Genomic DNA, 13,349 nt, shown 5'->3' with positions numbered 1-13,349 from the left:
CTTGCTTCATAAGCGAGAGGTTCCGAGTTCGATTCCCACCACGTCCCTGGCAGTACCGTGCTCAACTTGTTTCTCCGCGCAGCGGCCATGTTTGTCGAGGTTCGTGTTTCGGAGTTATAGAGTTGAGTAAGGGTTATAACCACAAGTAGCCTTCTCATCTGTAGTGGCCTTCTTGGCCTTGGGGAGGTAAATTACAAAAAAATTGTTTTTATTGCAATAGCGTTTATTAAATTTTATTTTTAATTTTACTAGATTATTTAAGCGGTAACATATATAAAAATTAAATGACAACATTTAACTACAACAAAAAATTTAAGTGATGCAACACTAAAAAGTTGCAACATATAATAGGCAACAATTAATAAAATATTTGATTTTTAAATTTATTAAAATACTTTTATATTTAAATTGAAAAGATTTTCAGTGATTTTTTAACGTTTTTTTAAGTGTTAAACTGAATTTGATATTTTATAACTTTAATGCAAAGTTTTTAAATTTTTTTTACAAATTAATTTTTATGCATTGTCATTTTAATTGATTTTAAATATTGTTTTAAATATTAAATTCTAAATACTGTTTTTAATTATATTAAATAAAAGTTTAATATTCCCATTCACACTCATGCATGATGGGCTCTGGAAATGAACCGTATGATTTTTTGTACAAAGTTGTTTTGACAGGGGATTCAGGTGTGGGAAAATCATGCTTGCTGTCCCGTTTTACAAGAGACGAGTTTGATGCAGAATCAAAATCCACTATTGGTGTAGAGTTTGCTACAAGGACAATGAATATTGCTGGGAAAGCAATCAAAGTTCAAGTACAAATATATGTTACATTTTCTATTAAATATTAAAATATACATTTGCATGCGTATATATATATATATATATATATATATATATATATATATATATATATATATATATATGTATGTATATATGTGTGTGTGTGTATATATATAAATATATATATAAATATATATATATATATATATATATATATATAGTAATTATAAAAAGTTCATTTTTTTCAATTGTTTTCTTATTCGGTAAATGGCATTTTAATAGGTTTGGGATACTGCTGGTCAAGAGCGATACAGAGCTATTACTAACGCTTATTATCGTGGAGCCTGTGGCGCCCTCATCACTTACGATATATCAAAATTGAAAACTTTTATCAATGTAGAAAGATGGTTGAATGAGCTACGTGAACATGCCGATCCAGATATCGTTGTCATCATGGTTGGTAATAAAAGTGATTTGAAGCATTTAAGAGCTGTTAACACTGAAGATGCTCAAGAATTTGCTGACCAGCACAAAATGTTATTTATTGAAACATCAGCATTAGATTGCACAAACGTAGAGGACGCTTTTAATTTGACTATAAGAAAACTACATGAAATTCAGCAAAGCAAAATTAAGACTCAAGTTCCACATATTATCGAAAAAGTCGATATTCAAAAAAAAGAGAACGCTAAAGGAAAGCAATGTTGTTAAATTTTTAATAAAATTAATTTTTCGCAGTTTTGATGTTTTCACATCGTAAAAGAATTTTTTGGCAATATTTTATTAAATTTGTATGCAAGTGCATGTTTGGACTTACTTCTTATCTGCTTTGTCATTCTTTTGTAACTAGAGTTATTTTTTTATAAGAATGATATTTTTTTGAATAATGTTTTGTATGTTATACGCAGTATGTTTTATATTCAGTATATTCTATAAGCAGATTATTTTATTTAGAAGTTTTTAGTGCATTTGTGAAATATACACGGTATATGTGATATGTCAAACACGCAGTTTAGCGCACAACATACCGCATATACACTAAATGAAAAGGAATTTGAATCCGGAAATTTAAAAGAACATTATTTTCTTATAGAATACTTCTTAGTTATTTTTTGTAACTTTTGACTGCTGGCGGTCGCGTTTTTGATCTTGATTGAAAATGCTTGTAATTGCTTATGATTGTTGATTTTAATTTATTTGAAAGTGAAAACTTCGAAGCCTTTTTTTTAACCTAAAGAATAATCTAAATAGTTTTTTTATTATTATTAACACCGGACAATTAAAAAAAATGTTTTAATATACATTTTTAACGTTTGATAGTAAAACATGCACATTTAGAAGCAGTACGCATACCTGTATTTCCACTTGTGTACAAGTTTTTAAAAATTTTATTAAAAGAAATCTTTGCGTTAAAATTTTTAATTTTATTTAGAATTGACGTAGCCAAACAGAAACAAAAAAATATATATATACATTATGTATATAAACTTACGTATTCCAGTAATATATATCGAGTACTTTAAACTGTTTTTAATTTTTCATTTCTCTAAGAATTATGCCCTTGACGTTTAATACCTTCTAACTTGAAAAAGAGTTGCTTATCAAGTTTTAAATCTTGATTATCTGAGTCGATGGGCTCATGTGCAACTGCATGCTTTTTCTCTCAATTAGTGGAAAATCATCTTGTTTGTTGGCTTTGTCATTTTCGCTATGTACATCTGAGTTATTGGCTTCAGTTTCTTTCAAATCATAGTTATCGCCATCATACAATCCCATGGCTTCGTCTGCAAGTACTTTGTCGTACTTTTGGCAACTTTAACTTATTCGAAAATCTTCGGAAGGTGCGATCCATTTAATGAGCATCTCTTTTTCCTACAAGATTCTAAATTTCAGAACCATTGTTAGCAAGAATTGTCGTACTCACCCCCATACCAATCAACACAAATTCAAATCTCACCCGCTCCAACAATTACACAACCCCAATCTATGAATTTTGACTGTTTTGTTCACTCCCCCTAACTGTTCGAAATCCTCTTTCCTTCCTCTCTACAATAAGAAACGGGAAAGTAAAATAGAACATACCGTATTTCACAACGAAAAATTCAAAGTCAATAGGCCAGACGAATAAAAAACAGCAACTTCTTTTACTCAGCGTTTTTGGAGTAATTGTTCAGCTTTATGCTAATAAACATTATAGCAAACTCTCTGGTGCTTCATAGCAGCTAATTTATGTCTGGAATTATATTTGGAAAAACCGTGTGTTTTTTTGCTCTTTATATATATTTATTTTATTTATTATATATATATATATATATATATATATATATATATATATATATATATATATATATATATATATAATTGAAAACTAAAGAGATAAACTAAATAAGTTAAAAGATAACAGTGAGTTATTAAAGGTAAAAAGCAAACTAAGAGAAATTGAAGATAGGTCGAGAAGGAACAACCTGAGGTTCGACGGCTTAAAAGAAAAGAAAAGTTGAAGTGACAGTGAAGCAAAAGTTTTAAAGTTGTTTGAAGAAACACTTGAATTGTAAGAAATCAAAATAAAACGGACTCATAGAACTGGAATCAGACACGGAAAAGAAGTCAGATCTGTAGTATTAAAATTGCTTAATTGCAAAGATAAGGTAAACATCTTAAAAAACTCACCGAAATTGAAAAGAAAAAACATTTATGTCAACGAGGATTATTGTGCAGAGAAGGTACGACTTAGAAAGGAATTGCGGATGGCAATGAAAAAAGAGAAATTGGGAAATTTGCTTATATATCATACGACAGGTTAATTGTTCGTGATTGGTCTCCAAAAGTAAAGTAATATTAAATATTTCTGTTAGCTTAACTGCGCCATTTATTTTTATTTATAGTAGTTTATTTAAATTTTTTTTTTCAAGTTTAACTTTTGGAAATGGAGAACAGTATATAACATGAATATAAATAACTTTGTCTTCCTTAAACACATGTGTGTATATATAACACATGTGTGTATATATAAACACATGTGTGTATATATAATGTGTGTATATATACATGTGTGTATATATACATATATATACATGTATATATATACATGTATATATACATGTATATATACATGTATATATATACATGTATATATATACATGTATATATATACATGTATATATATATACATGTATATATATATACATGTATATATATATACATGTATATATATATATATATACATGTATATATATATACATGTATATATACATGTACATGTGTATATGTACATATGTACATATGTACATGTACATATGTATGTATGTACATATGTACATGTACATATGTACATATGTACATGTGTATATGTATACGTACATGTACATGTGTATATACATGTATATATACATGTATATATACATATACATGTATATATATATATATACATGTATATATATATACATGTATATATATACATATATATACATGTATATATACATGTGTGTATATATATATATACAATGTGTGTATATATACATGTGTGTATATATAAACACATGTGTGTATATATAAATATATATATATATATATATATATATATATATATATATATATATATATATATATATATATATATATATATATTATTCGAAGCCTAATTTTGTTTTTAGGAGTTTCTAGTTTATGCTTTAAAAGAAAAACTTAAACGAGTTAGACGATCTCTTAAGTAAAAATGTATGGACACGCCAATGAAGGTCGTAAAAGAAAATCTGACATTATAAATGAGTCAATGACTCAGATTTTGCCTGCTAACTCTGAGCCTCTGCCACTCGATTACACAAGTATATATATTTTCTGTAATAAAAATTACGAATGAAATAGATTGCACTAACAATTACTTGATTGTTTTATATATATGTTCATAGTATCATATTAATAAGTATAAAATGTTATTGTTTACAGGAAGAACATGACGTTACTGACGACCTTTTAGCATTAATATCAGAAGAATGCAATAAGCTACGTCCTGATATCCCTTTTTTAAAAAGCCAAGTTGGTTTAATCATTGGCACTCTTAAGAAGCATTGCCAAAACAGCACTGTGAAGGATGTTTTACTTAAGTTTCCCTGCCTCAAGTTTCAGAAAGTTGTAAGATAATATTATTTTTATGCAAATACTTGGGGAGGTGAATTAAGAACAAAAAAAAACAAAAAAAAACTTGATGTTTTATTTTGATTTACAATCCAATTTCTCTCACTCCGATTCTCCGGATTAAAGGCCCGGTTCTTAGACCAATTTCTATTGACCTCTTTATCGATAAAATACTTGTTGCTAAAAACCGACCAGATTTTTTATGTGGCGTCACTATGGTTATGGCGACATATTTTTTATTTGATGTTGCCTATCCTAAGCCATTGGTAAAAACACTAAATTTTATTGAACACCACATTATATCAAATAAAGTTAAACTTAGCAAAACAGCAAAACAAGTATCAAAATTATGCAAACTTTAAATGTAAAATTGTTATAATATTATTAAAAAAATAGCTATATTTAAATTTTGTTTTTCTTTAACACTCAACTTTTTCTACAAATAGTATATGGTTACATGTTAATAATTTGAAATGTGGTAACCGTTAATTCGTTTATTACAAAGCAAAGTTTGTTTGAATTCCGCCAATTCTGTTGCGGGAGAAGAAGGAGGGGGGGCTGGCACACTGATTTTTTTGAAAAAAAAATCTGTTTCTAAAAGTTATTTTCCGGAAAAAAAATAGAGGGGGAAGCCGCGTGTCTTCTAGTCACCCCGGTGTTGTTGCCGCGAGAAAAAAAATACTGGTTTTTCAGAAAACCGATTTGAGTTTTTAGAAAAAAAGATTTCAATCTGGCTTCAGTCTAAAAAACCAATTTTGGTTTTTTGCTGCACCATTTTATTTTACCGCGTACTTACTTTATACAAATTACTTTTCATTTACTTTTACAAGTTTTATAAAACATAAGCTTATGTAGTTTAAACTTTATTTTATATAATTTATTTTTAATAAGGATTTGTTATTACTTTTAAAATAAAAAATTCCTACTTAAAAAATATTTTTATTTGTAAATTTGATTTATATTTGGAAGCATATTACTTTTATGTAATTTTCTTTCAAATGCAAGTTTTTTTTTTTAATGTAATTTTTACTGTATAATTAGTTTTATAATACTATATAATAACTTTTTTATTATGTAATGTAATTTTCAAAAGTAATTGACTTTTAAATTTAAAAAAGTAAACAGCTTTTTTATGTGACTTACTTTTACATGTAAAAGTAAATTACTTTTTGATGCAATCTTCTTTTACATAACTTACTTTTGAAAGTAAAAAAACTTACATTATAAAGTAAAAGTCGTTTCAAAAAAAGTAATTACTTATACGGATATGTAAATTTACATTTAATGTTTAATTTACATTTAACGATTAAAACTATTTATGTTATTTACTTTTTGATAAAAATTAACTTTTTTTTTACTTACTCGTGTAAGTAAAAAAAAAGTAAGTAATAGAGCAATCCCTACTAGCCATTAAACGATAAAGAATCGCACAAAAAATATTTTTTACAATATCTAAAGTAATAATATATACTGTTAAAAATATATAAATACTTTGTTCCATGAAAGAATGAAATCTTTTAGTTTTTTTTAAAAAAAGAAAGGGTAATGATATTGGCAAGTCCACAAAAATTAATCCACAAAAATGGAACATGGTTTTAATGAAAGGTCTACAACGAGTAACACAAAATTGAATTTTGTTCAATAAAATGGTTTGTTATAAAGTTATTATTACGGAGGGTATATTTATTATTGTTTTTAATGTGAAAAAATCTTTGAAAATAAGTAATCCTGGATTATTCTGGTATTGAAAACTAAAACATTTTATAAAATGTTTAGTACATCTATGTAAAGAACTTTCATGTTTTTAAATAACACTTTTTGGATATAAAAAACGATTTTGAAAATATATTAAACGTATGGCGTGTTTCTGCCGATGATAAAGAAGTCGCTTTACTAGTGCTTCCCCAAGCAATATTTGCATAGTTATTATAACCAAGCAATATTTGCATAGTCATTATAACCAGAGGGGTAGAAAGAATTTTTTGGTGTTCGCTTAGGAATTTTTTGGTGTTCGCTCAGACATGGAGCAAACTCCAAACATTTATATGTTTATACTTATGTCAAATAATGAGGGTTTGCAAAAAATTGCGATGATTGGAGGCTGGGAACAAAAAAACCCCAAAATTTTCGCCCCCCTGCCCCAAACATGAGAGCAACAAGTTGATGAAGTATTTTTTGTACTATTCTTAACTAGACTAATATTCATCGATAAATTTTAAATTTCATAGTAAAATATTTTAGCTTTCAAAAATTATGACCATATAAAGTTTAAACCCCCCTCAATTTGAGGGGGTTATAAATTTTATATAGCCATTATTTTTAAACGCTGAAAGATAATACTATGAAACTTAAAATTTATGGATGAATATAAGTCTAGTTGAGAACAGTACAAAAAATACTTCATCAACTTGGTGCTCTCACGTTTGGGGAAGGGGGGGGGGCAAAAATTTTGGGGCTTTTTTGTTCCCAGCCTCCAATCATCGCAATTTTTTGCAAACCCTCATTATTTGACATAAGTATAAACATATAAATGTTTGGAGTTTGCTCCATGTCTGGAAGTTACCTATCTCGAACACCAAAAAATTCTTTCTACGCCTCTGATTATAACTATGTATGAGTAGTTAATTTGCATAAGTTTTTTTTCGTTTAAATCTGGTTTTAAATAAAATCTCAATACTCTTAGTAATTTTAGAGCTGATGTAATAAATATGTGGCTTCCATGGTTTCCATGTAATATTTTCATCTAAATAAATTCCTCTTTGTGGACTAAATGAAAAAAACTATGTTGACGATTCTTTTTTTATTTCAACTTTGTCTTTAAATAATTTAGATAAGATTATTTTGGGGATTATTTTGATGATGAGTGAAACAGAATATACTTTGTTTTGTCAAATATGTTAGAAACATTATTAGTTTGTCGCTGATTCTCGAGTTCGAAGAAGTTTGTTAGAAGATAGAGTTGAGTTAAGTACTTATTGATATTGTGCTTGTTTTTTGGGTTAATCCATAATTTGGGGTTGTTTAATGCACGTATTTTTATTAGCATTAAAAAAGTTATATATATATATATATATATATATATATTTGTTTGTTATTTGTGTTTGTGTCAGAATTGACCATAGTGTTTTAAGTGAACATCATTTCTTGACATTCCTAGGGTTTATATAATGTCAAGTATACCTGGCAAACGACGTGTTCGTACCATTACGGTCACTGTTATTAAAAACATATTTGAAAAGGCTGATGATTTTATGACTAATTTTAGCCAAGATAATAGCTCTTTAGAAGAACTATCTAGTTTTAAAGAACTTTTAGTTGAAAAATATAACAAAATCAAATTAATTGATGATGATTTGATCAATTTAATTGAGGACGAAGAAGAGTTACAGAATGAAGAGAATTTAGCTAATGAATTTTCTTTATATTTTAAGAAGAACATAAAGGTAATCGAAAAATTCAATGATAATATTTATACAAGTAATGAATCACAATCTAGTACTGTGAAAAGTTTTGCAAATCATACTAATATTAAGCTTCCACCTTTGAAATTAAGTACCTTTAATGGGAAGCCTGAGGAATGGCAGACGTTTTTTGAAAATTTTGAATGTGCCATCCATAATAATAATGACCTTTCCCCAATTCAAAAGATTAATTACTTACGAAATTTACTCGAAGGGAAAGCTTTAAAAACAATTTCAGGTTTAGCTTTAACAAATGACAACTACCATACATCTTTACAATTACTTAAAGAAAGATTTAGTGATAAGCAACTTTTAATTTCAACACATATAAAGTCACTCCTATATTTAGAGAGAGTGCAGAATATAAGCAATATTTCTTTATTACGACGTATACATGATAATATCGAAGTTCAAATTAGAAGCTTAGAAAACCTAGGTATAGATTCAACTATGTATGGACCTTTATTAATTCCTATTGTAATGCAAAAAATTCCAGAGGAAGCACTAGAATGTAGTACTTCTGCTGTTGATGGATTAAAATTACCTTCTCTGCCTGACTGCGCCTTCTCCCTAGCTTGTAATTCAGATTTTAAAGATTTTAAAACATATTTTATATCCCAATTATCACAGCAATCAAAGTTTCTAGCAATAATTAAATTTAACTTCTCTGGAATTTTTTGCATTACAATAGGAATTAATAAAGGTCCATACATAGTTGAATCTATACCTAGGTTTTCTAAGCTTCTAATTTGAACTTCGATATTATCATGTATACGTCGTAATAAAGAAATATTGCTTATATTCTGCACTCTCTCTAAAGATAGGAGTGACTTCAAATGTGTTGTTGCAAACTGCTATGGTTACCGTGAAAAATAAAGATAAAACACTTAGATGTCGCTTATTATTTGACAGTTGTTCTCAACTAAGTTATGTTTCCCCAGCCTTACGTAAAAAGCTCTTTTTACCCACAATTGGTAGAAAGCAATTAAACATTAAAACTTTTGGCAATCAGAGCCAAACACAGACCTTAGACATGGTTAAATTATCTATACTGACTTTAAAAGATTCTTTAAGGTATATAACTTGTTTTGTCAAGCCCATATGTGCCCCTCTTAGTGGTCAATATATAGAGGAGGCTGTTGATTCGTTTAAACATTTAAAAGATATCACTTTAGCTGATAGTAATTTTGATTGTAAGTCCTTAGAAGTTGATATACTAATTGGAGCGGATTATTATTGGTCATTTTTTAATGGTAAGGTAATTCGTGCCAATACAGGTCCTGTTGCTTTAGAATCATCTGTTGGTTATATATTAAGTGGTAATGTTAATACAACATCTGGAAAAGATTGTTGTGTTTTTTCAACGCACACTTTAAAAGTTGAATCGAAATTTATTGATGAAATTCCTCAATTTAATAATAATATTAAAAAGTTTTGGGAATTGGAAAATTCAGGAGTTGAAAATAATATTGTTGAACGTTTTAAGAATAATATTCATTTTGATAATAAAGAGTGTAAGTATACAGTTAAATTGCCATTTAAAGAGAACCATCCACTATTGAGTGATAATTATAGTTTATGTATGAAACATTTAAACATAGTTCTAAAAAAGTTAAAGAATGATCCTGACCTTTTGAATGAATATAATGAAATAATCATCGATCAATTAAAGTCTGGCGTAATAGAGAAAGTAGATAGTTATGATTCGAGTATTGGGGAGGCACATTACTTGCCACATCGCCCAGTGTGTCGTAAAGATAAGAGTACAACTAAAGTAAGAATTGTTTTTGATGCAAGTTCCACATTATCGGGTCCATCATTAAATGAATGTATAAATGCTGGACCAAGTTTAGCAACACCTTTATTTTTTATATTATTACGGTTTCGTGCAAATAAATATGCCTTTATTGCAGATATAGAGAAAGCATTTTTACAAATTGCTCTTGATAAAAATGACACAAATTATTTACGTTTAATATGGTTCGATGATACTATAATATTAATAATAGCAATTTGTTTTCATCTCAACTAGCCACTTATCGTTTATGTCGTGTTCCTTTTGGCGTTACTTCGTCTCCATTTCTCCTTAATGCCACGTTGATATATCATGCAGAGAGGTATTGTCTCTCTGATAGTAAATTTTTGTCTAAGTTTTTACAATCTTTGTATATAGATGATTTGAATTCTAGTGGTAGTTCAATTGAAGAAGGGGTTTTATTTTTTAATAAATGTAAAGATTTATTAAAAGAAGGAGGGTTTAACTTAAGAAAATTTGAGTCTAACTTATTAGATTTCGAGAAACAAATTAATGGTGACAACGCTGAGAGGAAATCAAATTTAAAAGTTTTAGGTCTTAATTGGAATAAGACAGAAGATTTGATAATTTATTCGTTTGAGGAGTTGGTAAATATTGCCTCGATAACTCCCACAAAAAGAGAAATAATGAGTTTCATCGCCAATATTTATGATCCAATAGGTCTTATAAATCCAGTTACATGCAAAATTTTATTTCAAAAAATTTGCTTTGCTAAATTAGGGTGGAATGAAAAACTATTTGGCGACTTATTGTCTGCTTGGAACGTTATTTTAGATGATTTCAAATCTGTTTTTCAAATAGCACTACCTCGATGGTATATGAGCCCTAGGTTGGGTAAAATGAATGATTTAAAATTTGAATTACATGGGTTTTCTGATGCAAGTGTAAAGTCCTTTGGGTGTTGTGTCTACCTTAGATTTTTTAATGCTAATTTTAGTCGTGCCTCTTTGATAGCCTCGAAGTCTAGGTTGCCCCATTAGGCAAGAGCACGATCCCTCGATTGGAACTTTCTGCAACTTTACTTTTAGCAAAATTAATAACATCTATTTATGATCAATTAATATCCGTATATAACATTTCAAATATAGTGTATTGGACTGATTCGACAATTTGCTTGCATTGGATTTTCAAGACTAATAATACCTATGAGCAATTTATACAAAACAGATTAACTAAAATAAGAGAATTGACTTTAATTTGTAATTGGAAATATGTTGAATCGTGTAGAAATCCTGCAGATATAATTTCTCGAAGATCTTCTCTCAAGAAATTAAATAATAATGAACTTTGGTTTTCTGGACCCAATTTTTTAAACGATATTAATATCAAATGGCCATATTATGAGCATGTTAATTATGCAAATGAAACACTTGAAGTTTTATGTAATGTGGCACATGTTAAATTTAATATTAATCTTGACTTTAATAATATTGCTAAATTTAGTGATTTTAGGTACTTACTACGAGTGACATCGTGGATTCTTCGATTTATAAATAATGCAAAAGATAAAAAGACAACCACTTTAAAGTCGGGTCCAATTACTTCTGATTAAATAAATAACTCGAAATGTTTGTGGATTAAATTTTCACAGATAAATCTAATTGATAAGAATAATTCTAAACAGTTACGAAAAGATCTACGTTTATTCGTTGATGATGGAATATTTCGATGTCGTGGCAGAATTGAGAATGCTGATTTAGAACACGACATTAAGATTCCTATTTTTATTTTTAATAACTGTTATATTTCTAAATTGTTATTTTTACATTTTCATAAGCTTGTAAAGCACAATGGTGTAAAAGAAACGATCAATGCTTTAAGATCTCAGTATTGGATACCTTGTTACAGGCGTTTAGCAAAGAGTGTAATACGAGAATGTACAACTTGTCGACGTATGGAGGGTAAACCTTATTCTTATCCACCTGCTCCTCCTTTACCTGAAAGTCGTTTAAACTCTGATTTTGCTTTCAAGTGTATAGCGTTGGATTATGCTGGTCCAGTATACATTAGAGATGTTTATAATAAAAGTACATTAAATAAAGCTTGGATTTTTTTGTTTACATGCTGCAGCAGTCGTTCGATTATATTAGACTTAGTAGCTGACTGCTCATCAAGTGCATGTATTTTGGGTATTCGTCGATTTATTGGAAGGCGGGGTGTTCCTGAAACTATTTATTCTGACAATGGCTCTCAATTCGTTTCATTTGAAACTCAATCATTTGTTGCAAACCACTCTATAAGATGGAAATTTAATGCTCCTTCGGCACCTTGGTGGGGAGGGATGTTTGAGCAACTAGTAAGAATGACGAAAAGATGTTTAAAGAAAGCCTTAAAGACCTCGAAAGCTTCATATGAAGAATTGCGAACTTTACTTTACTGAAATTGAAATGGTTCTAAACAACTGACCTTTAACATATTTATATAATAATCAAGGTGACACTCACACCAAATCATTTGGTTTTTGGACATAAATTAAAGTTTGAGTCGAGTCTTGGTACTTGTGATAAAATAGAACAAGATCTGCATATACGAAACAATAACTTAAGTAATATATTGGATCGTTTTAGAAAAAGATTTAAAAATGAGTACTTAACAGAATTACGTGAGTATCATCGATCGAACCGGAGTAATGGTTGTTATAGTGTTAGTGTTAATGACATAGTTTTAATTGAAAGTGATAACTATAAAAGACAATTATGGAAGTTAGGACGTGTCGACGAGTTAATATATTCAAACAATGGACTTATTCGAGTCGCTAAAGTTCGATACATACAAGAAAATGGTAAATCCTGTTTAGTCTCTCGACCCATTAATAAGCTGTATCCTATGGAATGTTCTGGTAAAGAAAAGACGTTAACTGTTACCTTTGTTAAGGAGAAGAATATTCCTTTACTCGTCCATGGTGGCGGGAGTGTTGAAGCCTATTCGGCTTCCCGCGAATAACTTATTGGTTATAACTATTTCCCGCGATGCTTTGCATGTTTAGCCATGCTCTTTATATAGTTTTTATAGTTCGTGTTAGTTTAGCTTCATGTTATCTTCTCATCTTCTTCTTACTTACTTTATAATATATGATAGTAACTAAAACCTGTAGTTATTTATATACGTAAACCGTTGAGTAGATTAAAGTACTCAATATATAGTATTAATATC

General features: G+C 28.7%; 2 protein-coding genes across 2 annotated transcripts; both read left to right on the top strand.

The window, feature by feature from the left end:
- The first annotated feature begins 91 nt into the window (after positions 1-91).
- Positions 92-1,882, top strand: LOC100209588 (ras-related protein Rab-11B). Its single transcript, XM_065800105.1, has 2 exons — positions 92-817; positions 1,068-1,882. Exons 1-2 carry the CDS (start codon positions 626-628, stop codon positions 1,494-1,496), a joined length of 621 nt encoding a protein of 206 aa, XP_065656177.1. The 5' UTR covers positions 92-625; the 3' UTR covers positions 1,497-1,882.
- A 6,204-nt stretch (positions 1,883-8,086) lies between these two features.
- Positions 8,087-9,133, top strand: LOC136081387 (uncharacterized). Its single transcript, XM_065798700.1, has one exon. The coding sequence runs from the start codon at positions 8,087-8,089 to the stop codon at positions 9,131-9,133; it is 1,047 nt and encodes a 348-aa protein (XP_065654772.1).
- The last annotated feature ends 4,216 nt before the right edge of the window (positions 9,134-13,349 follow it).

Source organism: Hydra vulgaris, chromosome 06 (assembly GCF_038396675.1).
Source record: "Hydra vulgaris chromosome 06, alternate assembly HydraT2T_AEP".
NCBI lineage: Eukaryota > Metazoa > Cnidaria > Hydrozoa > Anthoathecata > Hydridae > Hydra > Hydra vulgaris.
The sequence above is the reverse complement of the archived record's forward strand: the minus strand, read 5'-3'. Positions and strand labels throughout refer to the sequence as shown.